Source organism: Oryctolagus cuniculus, chromosome 20 (assembly GCF_964237555.1).
Source record: "Oryctolagus cuniculus chromosome 20, mOryCun1.1, whole genome shotgun sequence".
Lineage (NCBI taxonomy): Eukaryota > Metazoa > Chordata > Mammalia > Lagomorpha > Leporidae > Oryctolagus > Oryctolagus cuniculus.
This window is the reverse complement of record NC_091451.1, coordinates 40,611,189-40,627,534: the sequence shown is the minus strand read 5'-3', so window position 1 is coordinate 40,627,534 and position 16,346 is coordinate 40,611,189. Positions and strand designations below refer to the sequence as shown.

Below are 16,346 nucleotides of genomic sequence, written 5' to 3'. Positions count from 1 at the left end.
TGCTCAGGGGGTCACCTGGGCGGCCGCCCCTCCCACACGTTCTGCTCTCATGGAGGGGACCGTGGACCTGCAGTTCTGCGTCCGTCCATCCATCCATCGGTCCGTGCTCACTGGCTCCACCTCTCCGAGCATCGGATTCCTAGTCAATCAAGTGGGGGTTGCTGATCGTGGGTGCTAGGCATCCGTTCCCCTGCGTCTGAGGATCTGCTCTGACTGCCTGTCCCCAACGCTGCAGGAGCCCCCAGAGCCAGGACAACAGGACAACATGGTCTGCAAGATTTAAGGGGCAGAGCGGGGTGGGAGGAGGGAGGGGGAGGCAGGTGGAGTGCTGCTTTGCTGTCCTGTGGGAATGGGGTGAGGCCAGGAGTCGGTGGCTCCCCAGCGTGTCTCAGGACAGTCAATGTTTGGATGATTTGGCGAAGCCAATGCACAACCTGAAAAAACAGCTCCTTTCTGTTTTCTCCGTGTTTCTGAAACTCATCAAAAGGGGACAGGAAATGCTTCACGCGCAGAGACGTCCCTCATGGTTTAGAAGTGGGAAATCGAAAACTTCCTCAACGTCAGGGCCAAGGGGCTGGAGAAATACACGATCCTGTGTCTATGCAGTGAAGGTTAAGCAGGCGTTGAAAAGTGCGCTTTGGGGGACGGCACCGTGGCTCACTTGGTTAATCCTCCGCCTATGGAGCAGCATCCCATATGGGCACCGGTTCTAGTCCCGAATGCTCCTCTTCCAATCAGCTCTCTGCTGTGGCCCGGGAGGGCAGTAGAGGATGGCCCAAGTGCTTGGGCCCTGCACCCGCATGGGAGACTGGAAAGAAGCACCTGGCTCCTGGCTTCGGATCGGCACAGCTCTGGCTGTGGCGGCCATTTGGGGAATGAACCAACGGAAGGAAGACCTTTCTCTCTGTCTCTCTCTCTCTCACTGTCTGTAACTCTACCTGTCAAATAAAAAAAATTATATGTATATATGTGTATATATATATATATATATATATATAAGGGTGCTTTGAAGGGTGCCAGAAAGGAGGGGTGCTTCTGACAGCCTGTGATGTTCAGGAAACCTGGGCCCAAACTGTGGGACCCTGTGGCTCAAAAAGCCGGTGGCAAGGTGCGTGCCTGGCCCAGTGTGCAGCGGCTGCTTGGGACACCTGAATCTCGCGTTTGGAGGTCCTGGGTTCGAGTCCCAGCTACACTCCTAATTCAAGCTTCCTGCCAATGCACACCTGGGAACTTCACCCAGGGGATGGCTTCAGTACCTGGATCCCGTCACCCAGGTGGGAGACCCAGCTTGAATTCCTGGGTCTGTCCGGGTCCATCCCTGGCTGCTGTGGGCATCTGGGGGGGGGATGAAGGTGGAGGACTTCTCCCTGTCTCTCTCCATGTGTGTGTATCTCTTTGCCTTTCAAATAAAATGAAAATTGTTTTAAAATTGTAATAAAAAAATAAAAAAAATCTTAGAAAGTCCAGGAGGCAACATAGCAGGTGGTGGCTGACGTGGAACATGGATGGGTTCGTGGTGGCATTTCTTTGTAGTGATTCCCACATGTGTTACATTCATCTAGGGAACCGAGAAGCCCGGCACGGCGGAGGCACGTTCTGGGGAGGAGCCTTCCTGGGGGACCAGAGGCCTCCTCCCAGGCGCAGGACTCTGCCTGGTGCGTCAATTGCATCCCAGGGAGACAGGACAAGGCCAGGAGCAAATACTGCAGCCGCCGTTCTTCCTTCTGATTGGGCGGTGTCACTGAGCGCCCGGCCTGTCCCAGCTGCGCAGGAGCTCCTGGGTGGGCGACGGTGTCTGCTGCTGCGTGGAAGCCGGAGACCAGCGTGGGTGCCTGCTGTGTGCCTGGCCTGGCCCTGCCCCCACTCCCGCTTGCACGCCCCCAGCCCACGGGCACGCTTGGGTGCTTTGCAGCTCACTTCCTATCTCAGCCCTCTGACCACCGGGGGTGGGGCTGGAGCTCAGAGCACGGGCTGGGGTTGGGGGTCTCCGCAGGCCACCCTGTCTGGCGAGTGCGGCAAACCCGCAGGTGATGAAAGAGCCGGCATGCTGGAGTCCCACAGGCCGGCACCCCGATCCCAGCTCTGCCGATACTCCCACTCAGACTCGAGCGAGGGGCCCCCCTCCCCCGAGCCTTCACGCCACCACTTCCTGGCACGAGGTCCTTGTGAGAATCGGAGTGGCCGTCCCCGGCCCTGAGGGCTTCCTGGCGTGGGCTCCCCTTCCTGTCCCAGGAGCGCTAATGGCCTCGCTGTCCCCAGTGCCCCATCCACCCCCTCAGCCACAGAGACCGCAGCCTCCTCTCGGAGGAAACTGCCCGGGGAGAAGAGTGACCCTTATGGTACATGTGCGAGCCCACCACTGGGCTGACCTGCAGGACACAGCCAGGGGACGGGCAAGGTGTCCCAGCCACAGGCAGACTGCACCTGCTGGGCTTCCTCCAGAGGAGGCGCGAGGCCCGAGGGGGCTAGGAACGCTCACACCGGCGCTGGGCAGCCTCCTGGCCCTTCCCAGGCCCCTGGGCACCGCTCCCCTCATTCAGCCCCACCCTGCTGTGCCTGGGGCCAGGACCTTCAACCTGGAAGCTGCCCACAGTGACGAATGAGACAGGGTAGATGCGTCAGAAAAGCCGGTGGTGGGATGGGCAGGCGGTAGAGAGGCTGAGTGTGTGTGTTCATGTGAGTGTGCACGTCTATGTATGTATGTGTGTGCACGTGTGCTTGCATGGTGTGTACATGTGTGAGTGCACGTATCTGTGTGTACATGTGTGTGCATTTGAGTGTGTGTGTGTGTGTGTGTGGGTGTACCTCGGGGATGAGGCAGAGAGAGGCCCAGGAAGGGGAAGATGGCAACACTGCCTTTGGCTCCTGACTGAGGACACGTAGGCACAAACCCTCCCTGTGTCTGTCCCAGGCCCTCGGGGGATGGGACCCGGGGTTACAGACGCATGGGGCTGTGGCAGAGCCTCGCCTGTCTCTCCCACTAGGCTCCGAGCGGCTGTGGGCAGAGGTCCATGGCCAGGGCGTACCCAGAGCGGTGTCTCCGGGAGTGGTGCAGGCAGGGAAGGTTAAGCCAGCTGCCTGGTCCCCGGCACGGCACAGGCCCTTCACCCCCCATCCTGCAGTGTCAGCACCTGCGTGGCCTTTGTCCCCTGCCCTGCAGCAGGTGAGGAGGCGGGACCCTGGAATCGGGCCTCCTGATTGGCTGAGTCTAACTCAGCACTGTGGGACAAGAAGGCCGCTTGGTCCCCCTTTCTAAATTCTGACCCCAAATACCAAAATGCTGGTGGCTAGCAGGTCCTTTCAATAGGCTAGAGGTCCTGTCTGGGAGCTGTGTGTCCTGCGGGCTCGGGCAGGGACCTGGGTGATAATGGAGGGAAACTCTGGGATGCTGGAATTTCATTACAAGGGGTGCGTGCTGGGGTGGGGGTTCAGCCGGGGAGTCCACCGGTGGGCTGCTGCTGGCCAACAGCAAAAGCTCTTCCACGTCTCTGGACGCGCGGTGAGACCTGGCCTCGACCCCAGGCAGCGGCACCACAGCGCCACCCCTTCGCCCGAGACCGTCCTCCCCTCCCCGGCCTTGCCCCTGCCAGCCTCCAGCTGCCCTGCTGCTGCTGCTGTGGGCCCTCGGCCCGGGGCCCCAGGCCCTCTCAGGCTGGGGGCTGTCGTGGCTCGGCCGACCCTTCTACACCAGAGACCCCTCTGTCTTGGAGCTGGGGTCTAAGGGCACCAGGAGGGTGGGATCCCAGGCCTGCGCCAGCAAGTGTGAGAGGGGCCGGAGCTCTTGCGTGTCTGCCTGCCTGCAGGTGAGGGGCCTCCTCTTCAGAGGCCCCGGACGATCAGCAACACCCCCTGGAGAACGGGGCTCCAGACGGAAAGGAGGCGTTTGTGGGCGATGGAACCCCCAGCCCGGCAGCTCGTGCTTTGGGGGACGGCACCATGGCTCACTTGGTTAATCCTCTGCTTACGGTGCCAGCATCCCGTATGCGCACTGGTTCTAGTCCCGAATGCCCCTCTTCCAATCAGCTCTCTGCTGTGGCCCGGGAGGGCAGTGGAGGATGGCCCTCAGTAGAGGGGACACCACGCGCCTGGCTCTGGCGGCAGGCTGGCCTTTACCTGCCCACCTCTGTCCACCCACTCAGCTCTCTGCATGGCACACACGAGGCCTGATGGTTCATCTCCCTTCTCTGGTTCCTCCCTACACGGCTACTGGTTTTGTCATCACCATTGTCTTCCCCCTATTGATCTCTAGTCGACATGCAATGCTAAACTATTCTGTATTATTCTTACAAATAATTCACTTATTTGTAATCCTCCCGGTGTAAGGATTCCGACCTGGAGAAGGAGTGACTTCTCCCCGGCTCTGGCTGTGTCGCAGGTTTGCTAGGCAGCGTTTTGTCATTTCTCAGACACCTGTGGTTTCAGTTTTCAGAATAGCTTTAGTGGAAGAGCTTTAAGGAAGTGTGTTTTCTAAAAATTTCAGGTGGTTTGGGATGTTTGGTTTTTTTTTTTTTTTTTTTTTAAGGTCTTCCTTCCGTGGGTTCACCCTCCAAATGGCTGCTACAGCCGGCGCGCTGCGCCGATCCAAAGCCAGGAGCCAGGTGCCTCCTCCTGGTCTCCCATGCGGGTGCAGGGGCCAAGCACCTGGGCCATCCTCCACTGCACTCCCGGGCCACAGCAGAGAGCTGGCCTGGAAGAGGGGCAACCGGGACAGAATCTGGCGCCCCGACCGGGACTAGAACCCAGTGTGCCAGGGCCGCAGGCAGAGGATTAGCCAAGTGAGCCACACCACTGGCCACAACTGGCTTTTTTTTTTTTTTTTTTTTTTTGACAGGCAGAGAGAGAGAGAGAGAGAGAGAGAGAAAGGTCTTCCTTTGCGTTGGTTCACCCTCCAATGGCCGCCGCAGCTGGCGCGCTGCGGCAGGCGCACTGCGCTGATCCGATGGCAGGAGCCAGGTGCTTCTCCTGGTCTCCCATGGGGTGCAGGGCCCAAGCACTTGGGCCATCCTCCACTGCCTTCCCAGGCCACAGCAGAGAGCTGGACTGGAAGAGGAGCAACTGGGACAGAATCCGGCACCCCAACCGGGACTAGAACCCGGTGTGCCAGGGCCGCAGGCAGAGGATTAGCCAAGTGAGCCGCAGCACTGGCCACGATTGACTTTCATATTTGATGTCAATTTCCACAGCATGCAGCCCGTCAGAGTCCTTCCTCTAAGCCCATCGTGGGCTCTTCTGTGGGCACCAGGACAGCAGGTTTCTGTAAAGACTGCTTGGGCATAGCGTGTGAGGAGGGTGTATTCTTTGCAGGGCACAGTGCAAAATACCCCATTTCCACGCTGTCGTGGAATCCCATCCATTGACAAATTCTCCTCCCAGAAAAACACAGACGTCTTCCCACTCTCCCCGCCAGCTCCCTGCGTTTTTTGCTTTGGTTGAAGTACAAGACGCTCTCGCCCAGGCCCCTCCCAGATCTCTTCTGTTCTGTTCCCCCGACCGCGACAACGCTGCGCGAGCCTCACGCTCACAGCCCTGCACGCTGATGGGTTTCGCGGTCACGACCATCTTTCCTACAGCCCTGCGTTTCCTGTCTTGACTACACAACGTGATTGAATTCCCCTTTGGCTGAAAGGCTTCTTAATCAAGTTTTTTTTTTTTTTCCCTTTTCAGAAAAATGCCGCTCCCTAGGATCTGCCTCGGGCAGCAGAGCCCACTTCTGGGTCCCCTGCGGCACCAGGGCCCAGCACAGAGCGAGCACCTAGTGGGGGCTCGGGGGAGGCCTACTGCAGTGACCCAGGCCCACTTGTGCCGCCACCGCCCCCCAGGCTCCCCCAGCGGCCCCTTGGCGGTGCTGGCTCCCCGGTGCCATGAGCCGCTGCTGCCCCTCGCCCCCAGGCCCTCCCTGCCACGTAGGGGCAGATGCAGGGTGGATGGACACAGTGTGGACCTGTCTCCTTACCGCCCTCCAGGGAGCACCCTGCAGGGGGTACACACATTTCAGAGAACAAAGGAGACCACAGTGCCCATACAGGAGCCTCCCTCCTGGTCCTGTCTCCCCCTCCCCCCAACACAGCCACACTCTCAGCCGCCCTGTGTCTGCCCAGCCGCCACGTGTGTGCCCATGAGCAGGTGTGCTGGGACCCTCAGGGGAAGCACCACGATGCACCTGCTGCCCACGTCCTGGCCCCTCTGCCTGCCGCCATCTGTCAGCCGCGCCTCGATGGCCTCATGAAGGCCCCCGACGAGGGTGGCCCCACTTTTCAGGCTCAAAGACGTCGAATCATCTGTCCCTGGTTGCATAGCCGGGGGGGCTGTGCAGAGAGGAAGGGAGAGCCACTCTTCTTGGGGGAGTGAACCAGCAGATGGGGACCCTGTCTCCCAAATAAGTGAGTAAGCAAAAAATGTTTAAGAAAACCCCCAGAGACATCAGCAGGTGCTCTGGTACCCACATCCCGAGTCCCTGAGCAGGGGCAGCCGTCAGGGATTCCGAGGCACAACGAGGTTTGGTCCCTGCCCCCGACCACCTCCCTCCCTCCTCCGTGGGACCCCTACAGGGAAGAGGAGCAAAGCAGCACAGCAACAGCCACAGAGCAACAGGGCTGCATCGGTGGTGCCCAGCACTCCAGAGTTTACAACACCCCACGACCAGTGCCCGGCACTCCACAGGTTACAACACCCCACGACCAGTGCCCGGCACTCCACAGGTTACAACACCCCACGACCAGTGCCCGGCACTCCACAGGTTACAACACCCCACGACCAGTGCCCGGCACTCCACAGGTTACAACACCCCACGACCAGTGCCCAGCATTCCACAGGTTACAACACCCCACGACCAGTGCCCAGCACTCCAGAGTTTACAACACCCCACAGTCAGTGCCTACCTAGCACTCCAGAGTTTACAACACTCCACAACCAATGCCCGGCACTCCAGAGTTTACAACACCCTATGACCAGTGCCCGACACTCCACAGTTTACAACACCCCACGACCACTGCCCGGCACTCCAGAGTTTACAACACCCCACAGTCAGTGCCTACTTAGCACTCCAGAGTTTACAACACTCCACAACCAATGCCCGGCACTCTGTAGTTTACAACAACCCCCACGACCGGTGCCCGGCACTCCAGAGTTTACAACACCCCAGGCGCCGTCGGGCATTGGCCACTTCCGGCTCTGCCATGTGGCTTAGCTGCCCAGGTCTTGGACCCTTTGCCACTCCCTGCCCTGGAGGCAGAGCTCAGAGAGGCCAGAGATATCGGGTGGGTGGGTGGGGAGGGGTCTGGCTGAACCCAGGGTTGGACCCTGAAGGGAGTCGGGATGAGGGCCCCTTGCTGTCACCGCCTCCCAGAGCGCTGCCTAGGAGCTTGGGCGGTTGTGGGGGGGGCGCTTTTCCCTGGGGTCCCCCAAGCTCCGGGTTCCCTACCACAAGGCAAACACAGCACCTCCGGCAGTCCTAGGCTGTTCCTTCTGCCTCTGCGGCCATCCCTGGGCTCCCTGGGCACCCGCAGTGTGCCTGCCCCAGCCTCAGGACGGTCCTCAGAGGCAGGGTGATGCTTCCCACGGCACAGGGAGAGACCGGAGGCTCAGCAGTGCCACAGGCAGGATTCGAACCCAAGGCCCTGTCCTGCTCTGCTCCGCATGGCGATGGTTTACTTTGGGGGTGGGGGCTCACACCTGTTAACCCGCAGAGCCCTGTAGATCCCACCATGCTGACAAACACCGGACACCTAGGGTGTGTTCTGGGGCAGCGGGTCCCCAGGGAAAGCAGAGGACGTGGGGGGGGGATTGGGATCTGGCCGTCCTCCTACGGGGCAGGCTAGGGACCCTTGATCAGAGAACTCCAAGGAACAGAAAGCGGGCCCGTTGCTCCATGGGGATCGGGTTTGCCTGCGCCCAGGGCAGAGCTCCTCATGAGTGGAATTCTCCTGAGATGGAACAGGCTAGCTGCTGTGTAGACACTCCCCGCCCCCGGAAGCACGCACACTGAGCGGAGACCCGGGGGCTCCCTAGCCTGGGTGGGTGACGGAGGGGACGCAGGCTTAGGAGCTCCCATGACCCCCGGAGCCCTGGGGTGCTCAGCGCCTTTTCAACCCCTGGTTGCTGTTTTCTCTTGTTCCTGGCAGGTTTAGGTTCACAGCAAAACTGAGGAGCAAGTTCCAGAGGCCCCGTGGACCCGACCCCCAGGCATGCGCAGCCTCGGGGCTGTGTGTCCAGACCTGGTGAGCCCGCAGCTACGTCGGCACCCCGAGCCTGCGGCTCTGTTAGGGCTCACTCTCGGCGCGGGGCTCTCTCTGGCTCGGACGCGGTGGACCGTCACCTCCCGCCGCTGGAGTCCCACAGAGCACGGCTTCACTGTCCTGCAGCCCCTCTGTGCCCTGCATCCCCCGGCCACCTACTGACCCTTCCACCCACTCCGCAGGTTTGCATTCTCCAGAATTTTCTAGACTCTCCTGTGTCATTGGCCCCGCACCGTGTGTCGCCTTTTCATAAGCGGCTTCTTCGACTCAGTGCAGCCCGGTCCTTTGAGGCCGGCCGTGAGACGCGTTCCTGTGTTCAGTGACTGTTGGGTCGCTCAGCAGGACACCCTAGTGCTGCCTCGTCCTGGGCCGTGGAGACACCGTCGCTGCTGTCATCCCTCGGCCAGTCCGTGGGGCTCTCCCTGGCCCCGGGGGAGGGGGCCCTCCTGGGGGACCCTCCCTGACCCCACGCAGCACAGGGGAGAGGAGCTGTTGCCCTCAGATGCCCATGACTGCTTACCCAGGCGGTCGCCGTGTGAGCAGAGGCCACACGGTGTAGCTGTTCCCCTGCCCAGTCCTGCTGGTCAGTCTCTGCCAAATGCGGCTTAATCCCGAGTGCTTCTGCCCACCTGGCAGGCTCCATCAATCATCCGGACCACCCCGTGGGTAAAGGGGACAGAGACCGAGTCCCCAGGAGGTGGAGGGACTTCTGGGGACATTGAAGAAAGGGTGTGGCCGAGCCGCGTGCCCCTGAGACTCGGCTTCCCTATCTGTCCTGGGAGGGGCTTGGGGTCTGGGGCATTCAGGACAGAGCTGGCACGAGACCCTGGGGTGCTGCCTGTGGGGCTAGCAGGTGCGCCTTCCGGCCCCCGATGCTTCCCCACAATCCCTCCTCCTGGCTGCCCCCACAGAGCAAAGTCCCCTCCAAGCTCGTGGGACTCACCACTGCCGAAAGTCCCCTGGCACCCCATCTGCGGCGGTGGCATCGTCTGGGGTCACTCGCCCTGCCCCCAGCCTCCCAAGCTCTTCTCTCAGAGAAGGTAAGAGGTGGGGTTCGCGCTGGAGCCCCTAACTGCCCCACACCCAGGCTTGAGCTCTGCTTCCTGTGGGCGGCAGAGCCACAGGGAGCCGGTGACTCAGTGAGGCGCATCCTAACCTGCCTGGGAGAGCCACGCCCACTGCCCTCCCCCACCTAGACTCACGGAGCAATTTGAGTAGCGGCTACTAAGTATTGACCGCCTACTGCATACACTGCCTACAGAACCAGGCCTTCCTTACAGCTCAGGAGAGTGGGACAGAGTAGCTCGCCCGACAGTGCCCCCGCAGAGCCGGGGGCTGCCCTCCATGCTGGACGCCAGGGCTGTGACAGGAGGGACCGGAGCCTGTCTGAGATGGCGGCACCACCACCCACCAACCACCTCCCCAAAGCACATCACCCACCATTTGCCAAACCCACTCCTTTCTGCTGTCTGATTGCCTCCTGCCGTGCCCAGGAAGCAGAGGAGCAGGGGCCTTTGCGGACAGAACAGGGGCACAGAGAGGTTTAGTCACCTATCCAGCAACACACAGGGCCCACGGGCCGCCCAGCTGGAAGCCAAGGGCCCCACACTGGCCCTGCCGTCCCCTGCTGTCCCGCCCTTCCTCCTGCCGCTTTATCTGCTCAGAGTCTACAGAAATCAAATCCCTAAGCAGCACGCAGCATGCTTCCAGGAAAAGAGGAACCTGGAATCCGCAAGACAGGTCCTCCTGCCCGGAACCCCCTCCTCAGTCACTGGCCAGACCCGGGGAGCCTGGGAGCTTCCCCCAACTCCCCAGGACCCGAGCGAAACTTCTCCCGCAGCCGCGCGGGCACAGGAGAGCTGCTGGGTCAGCCCCCGCCAGGCACTCGGCACTCACCTTGTCCAGAGCGGCCGGGCACTTGGCGGTTCCCTCGGTTCCCTGGGTCCAGCCAGTAGAGCTGCCGGTCCTCCCCACCCCTCAGAGACCCGCGGGAGCCGAGAGGCGGGGGAACAGCTCATCTTTCAAGGGCTGGGTGGTGATGTCATCGCCCTCCTGGGCACCTCCTCCCGCCACCTCCAGCCAAGCAGTACTGCGTCCCTGTCCTGGGCTGCGGCCGGCTGGCGGCAGTTTCCCCAACTCCGGTGGCCTGCAAAGGCCAGGCGGGGATGGCTGTGGCCGCCCTCAGAGCTTCAGGGGCCCTGTGAGCCACAGGGAGGTTCCCGCCGTGGCCCTGGGCTACCGTGGCTGACCAGGACAAAGACGGAACACTCCCAGCTTATCCTGGTTGTTTTGTGTCTGTGGTGTGGGTGTGAGCAGGGAGCATTTACACCCAGGGGACCCGGGGCGGGAGAGGTTTCCTGACATTTCTTTTTGCGCCTTGTTTCTCTCCAGAGGGTGACTGAGTGGGGCAGAAGCTCAGAGAGCAAGCACCTGGCCCTGTCCTTTCTCTGCTGACAGGTGCTGCCCCGAGGTGCGGCCATGCCTTGGGAGATGTTTGGGATGCATTGCTCCCCCTCCAACATCCCAGCTTCCTCAGGTCACCCCATAGTCTCCCCGACACAGCCCTTAACTCACCTGGATCCGAGAAGGTAGGGGCTGGGAAGTGTGGGGATATTTGGACAATATATAGTTGACAGGCAGGGGCGGGGGTGGGGAGAGAGAGAGAGAGGCTGGGAAAGAGAGGAGAGAAAGAGAGAGAGAGAGAGCTCCCACCCTCCTGTCTGCTGGTTTGCTCCCCAGATACCCACCATGGCCAGGCCTGGACTCGGAACTGGAGCTGGGAGTTGGGAACACAAGGCAGGTGTCCCGGTGGCTGGGAGGAGTGCAGTGACGAGAGCCATCACGCCGCCTCCCAGGGTCTGCGTCAGCAGGGAGCTGGGTGTCAGGCCCAGGCACCCCTATATCAAAGGTGGGCCGGTCACTGCAAGGCTGAATGCTTGCCCCTCAAGCACTCTTACTGAAGTCCTATAACCCTTCCAGCAAAAGGAGACCACGGGGGCGGATGCGGCTCAGCGGGTTCGGCTGGCACCAAGGATGTCCACATCCCATACAGGAGCGCTGATTCTAGTCCTGGCTGCCCCACTTCTGCTCCGGCTGTCTGCTAATGCACCCGAGAAGGAAGCAGATGATAGCCCAAGTACTTGGATCCCTGGCGCTCGTGTGGGAGACCTGGATGGAGTTCTGGGCTCCTGTCTCCATCGTGTCCTAGCCCTGGCTGTCGTAGGCATTTGGGGAGTGAACTAGCAGACGGAAGAGTGCGCTCTCTCTCTCGCTCACTCTCTCTCTTTTTCAAGTAAATAAATAATAAATAAACACACAAATCTTAAGAGAGAAGAAGAGAGATACCGGGTAAGAGTGGATCAGATGGAGTTGTACAAACAGGAGGGTCCTAGCCTTGGCTGCTCTCCCCCTTCCCCTGACCCTTTCTTCCGTGGAAGCCAGGGATGAAGCCCAATGATCTCCAGGAAAGTCTGGGGGAGGCCTGGCATCTGGCCTTGGCCCTGGCCTGGCTGTGACCTGGTTGTATAAACTTGAGTCAAGTCCTGCTCTGACTTGATCTTTGCTGACTCATCTGCACCCTGACCTGTTCAACCACATCGGGGCTGCTTGGCCTGGGGTGTCTGCACTTCCCAGGTGGGGACCGAGGTCCATGGATGGGCTCTGGGAAGCCCCTTAAAACAGTGCTCCTGGGGCCCTCTCTGTGGTGTAGTAGGTTAAGCCACCGCCTGCAGCGCTGGCATTCCGTATGGGCGCTGGATCGAGTCCTGGCTGCTCCACTTCTGATCCAGCTCCCTGCTAATTCTCCTGCGAAAACAGCAGAAATATCGCCCAAGTGCTTGGGCCCCTGCACCCATGTGGGAGACCCAGAAGAAGCTCCTGGCTCCTGGCTTTGGTCTGGCCCAGCCTTGGCCATTGTGGCCATTTGGGGAGTGAACCAGCAGAAGGAAGATCTCTCTTTCTGTCTCTCTGCCTCTGCCTCTCTGTAACTCCGCCTTTCAATAAAGAAATAAATCTTTAAAAAAATGTTCAGAACTGCGTGTGTTTTTTCCCAGGGAGGAGGAGCCTTCACCACATCACTGAGGGGATCTTTGATCCCAAGCGTGCGTGCTGTCCCACGTGTCCCACGTGCACAGAGACGCCCTGAAGCTGCTCCCAGCCTGGACACTGTAGGTCCTACAGCTGGGAGAAAACCCTCAAAGGCCTGAATCCAGTGAGCGGTGGATACCACGGCTGGGGCAGCCCCATGGCACCTGCCCATCTTCACTCTTCTCCACCCATCACGTACAGTCTTTTTTTTTTTTTTTAAGTGCTGTCTTGCCCCAATTCTGAGGTCCTGGCTAGGGGCTCTCGGCTCTTGAACAGCTGACTCCAGCCACCTGCCTCAGCAGACTCGCACACTCGGGTCCACCCTGCTCCTGTTCTAACCACCTTGGGGCCAGGGCCGAACAGCCATGGGCAGACCTGATGCCCCGGGACTCAGGGCATCTTTTATATTAATCGATTCACAGGGAGCCTGAGACATCTGCTTGCCACACAGAGCTGTCTTCTAGAGCCCAAGCTTGCTGGTACCCTGTCCCCCGGTGCAGACTCCTGGGTGGCCCTGCCTTGTTCTCGTTTGGAGCTGTAACTCACAAAACACTCTACCTTTCATCTATGTACTTGTCATTAAGTTGTGTCTTGCCATCAAAATTATTTTTCAATCATAAAATAATTGCATACTCTTCTATTCATCTACACTCGTATCTCCCTTCTTCCATCTACATACTCATGTACCTACACGTGCACCCACCCATCCCCTCTCCCATCTATCCAGTCATGCATCTACTCACCCTCCTGTCCATCCATCCACTCAGCCATCCACTCATCCACCTATCCACCTTTCCTCCCTCCCACCCTTCCCCTCCCTCCCTCCCTCCTTCTCTTCCTCCTTCCTTCCCTCTCCCCCTCCCTCCCTTCTATCCTTCCTCCCATCCACTCACCCATTCACACAGCGGGCAGTGTGTTGTCAGGCAGAAGAGAATGGCTCAGGCGCACCTATGCCTGGGAGGAGTCCACCTGTGGTCAGTCTCCCGTACATGGGCAGAGCCAGGCTGGGCCATCACTTCAAAGTGCTCTGCATCGACTCAGTCACAACGCACACTGGCTTCTGTCTCCACGACTACGTCATGCGCATTGCATTGTTTGCTATGGGAAAATCTGACTAAATCCTGCAAAATCCTTGCAGCGCGGCCTCGTGATGCCTCTCACCCCTCAGCCTGCAGGGAGTGGCTCAGCCCTTCCAGGACTCCAGGTTCCGGCCTGCCCGGGAGCATTGCTGAAGGCATCGGTGCATCCCTAAAGAGGCCCTCCATCATCCCCTCACTAAGCCAGGACCCCTTCCCGGGGCGCGGCACTCCTCTCACCTCTGCCCAGTGCACTCTCTCCTGCCCCGTCCCACCTGCCGCCCCCATGGGCTCCTGAAGGCAGCGCGATTGCATTTGGCTCCAGCCCTCCTCCCAGCACACCTGCCCTCTCTGTCAGCCTCTGACAGAGGCCTGCTGCACAGCGTGGCTGGGGCACTGTTCTCGAGCCCAGGCCAAGCTCTCGTTCCCCGGGTCCAAGCCTCTGGTTATCCCACTGACCACTCACAACAACCAGCATTCCTATTTCACGAATGGGCCGAGACTGAGAGACGGTACTGAACTTGGCTTAAATCCTGCGGTTGCAAACTTCAGAGCTGAGATTTGAGCCCGAGTCTGACTCCATGGTTACATTCTTCCTCTTCCCCCAGTGCAGATGCAGTTTAAAAAGAACAGTGTGGGGCTGGCGCCATGGCTCACTTGGTTAATCCTCCGCCTGTGGCGCAGGCATCCCATATGGGTGCCGGGTTCTAGTCCCAGCTGCTCCTCTTCCAGTCCAGCTCTCTGCTGTGGCCTGGGAAGGCAGTGGAGGATGCCCCAGGTGTTGGGTGCCTGCACCCGTGTGGGAGACCAGGAGGAAGTACCTGGCTTCTGGCTTAGGATAGGCGCAGCACCAACTGTAGTGCCCATTTTGGGGTGAACCAACAGAAGGAAGACCTTTCTCTCTGTATCTCTCTCTCACTGTCTAACTCTACCTGTCAAATAAATAAAAAAATTAAATAAATTAAAAAAAGATCAGTGCACACAATATGTATATATTGTTTCTCTGTTGTTTGAGCTCAGTATATAAGATAAAAAGTGGAAAGCAGGTGGGGGATTTGTGTAGCAGCAAACAAGTCGTGTGGGACGTCTGTCCCTGCATCAGGTCGCCTGGATTTCAGTCCCAGCTTCCTGCCAATGCACCCCCTGAGAGGCAGCAGGTGATGGCTCAAGTCCTTAGGTCCCTGCACCCATGGGAGAGACCTGGACTGAGTTCTGGCTTTCTCCTCGCCCAACCCCAGCTATTGCAGGCATTTGAAGAACGAACCAGTAGATGAAAGACCTCTCTTTGTTATTCTCTGGTAAATAAAAATGAAAATTAATAAGTAAATAACTTTTAAAGCAAAGATCACTTGAGAATGCACTGCTGGGGGTGGTTATGGATTCGACGCCATCCACGCTCCCGTGTGTGTGTACAACTATGAACTTCCAGTGTTACAACACTTGAAGGTGTCACGTGTGGCGGAGCCACTCACCGGCTGTCGGGGGCTCTTGTTTCAAGCTGTGTATTTCTCCCTGTTCTGTTGATCTTTTCCCTCCTATGCTGCCCACCCTCTGGCTGCCACCCCTCCCTGAGGGACCCACCCTGGCACGTGACAACCAGACAGTGACAACTTGGGGGCTCAATACGCAGTCAAAGTGTGGAGTCCTTTCTTCAAAAAGCAGGAAACATCGCCAAACCACAAGATGTGTCCTTCTGCGATCTCTCTTCCGACTTGTCATGGGGGTTTTTGTTCGCTACTTAACATTGTCCTAAGTACAGAAAAATTACCATTTCAAATTACTAGTGTGCATTTAATCATTCACCTGTGTGTTGCTCAATCCCAGTTTTATTTTACTTGAGAAGGAGGAGGAGGAGAGAGAGAGGTGGAGCGCGCTGACATCTGCTGCTTCATTCCCCAAATGCCTGCAGTGGCCGGGGTTGGGCCGGGTCCAGGACTGAAGCCAGGAACACGCCCTGGGTTTCCTCCCTGGGTGGCTGAGAACCTAGTCCCCGGGCCGGCGTCTGCTGCCTCCCAGGGTGTGCACCGCCGGGAAGCCGGAGCTGGAACCACTTCTGAACCTGGACTCAGGCCCTCCAACGCAGCAAGCAGGCGTCCCAGGAGGCAGCCTCATTGCTACACCAAAGCACAAACAGTGCCTTTAACCTGTGTGAAATCCCTGGGCCGGCACAGCGTGTGTCCCGCCGCTCCTCCATGCGCATGTGCATGGCTCTTCTGCAGCGGACCACCGGGCTGTCCTCTCCCTGGGGAGGAAGGCGCAGGGCCTCTGGGTGCCCATCGTCAGCCTCAGTGTGGGTGGGGGTGGCCACGCGGAAGGAACACGAGCGGAAAGGACCCCGCGGGGCTCCGTGGCCCCCGGTGAGTGGCGGAGCTCGCCGTGTGACCCAGCCCTGGCGTGGCGGGAGGCGGGCCCCTGGAGGAACGCGGGGACCTGTGCTCCCTCGCTCCCAGTCCCACTGAGCCTCTCCGAGCCAGCACCTGCGCGTCCAGCTGTGAGACCCAGCGCGACTCCTGGAAGAAGCTGGCCTGGTGCGGGTGTCGCTGGGGCATCCGAGGAGAGCGGGCAGGGATGCCCTGCAGGGGCAGGGACTTCTCCACCCAGAGACTTCGTCCATTCCAGCCCTGCAGAAGTCATGGTGTGCATATTTCACCTGTCCCCTGAAAACTGGGCTGTCTCAGACGCTCCTTGGGGTTAGGGGCAGTGGCCAAGTCCTCTGTGACAGCTTTGTAAATGGGTTCTGAATAAACAAAGCCTTCAGCCACGTGCAGTCCTAGTGCAAAGAGCTTGGGCGATCAGAGGGGTGGAGACCCAAGTGAGGCGTGCAGCCCCCACCTTCCCCCTCCGTCTGTCCTCGGAAGACGAGACCTGGCCTTGCTGGGTTAAGGATCCTTAATGGCCCCCCACCCCCCGGTTTGGTGAGACCAAAGCCGCAGCCTGCGTGCCAGCCTGG

The 16,346-nt window shown here is 59.5% G+C and overlaps 1 protein-coding gene across 6 annotated transcripts in view; it reads right to left on the bottom strand.

Moving 5' to 3' along the window:
* The window catches only part of BDKRB2 (bradykinin receptor B2), a 28,695-nt gene extending 15,342 nt beyond the window's left edge, over positions 1-13,353 (bottom strand). The window contains exon 1 of one of the 6 annotated variants that reach the window (XM_070065597.1): positions 13,214-13,353. Coding sequence is in view for 2 of the 6 variants with exons in the window: in XM_008249377.4 (XP_008247599.3) it covers positions 10,131-10,252 (122 nt within the window). In the remaining 4 variants the exon portion in view is untranslated. Of the gene's footprint in view, positions 1-9,177; positions 9,357-10,130; positions 10,496-13,213 lie in introns of those variants that run through there. The other 5 variants (XM_070065600.1, XM_008249377.4, XM_017338084.3 and 2 more) reach the window with 5 other exon arrangements.
* Positions 13,354-16,346: the final 2,993 nt, after the last annotated feature.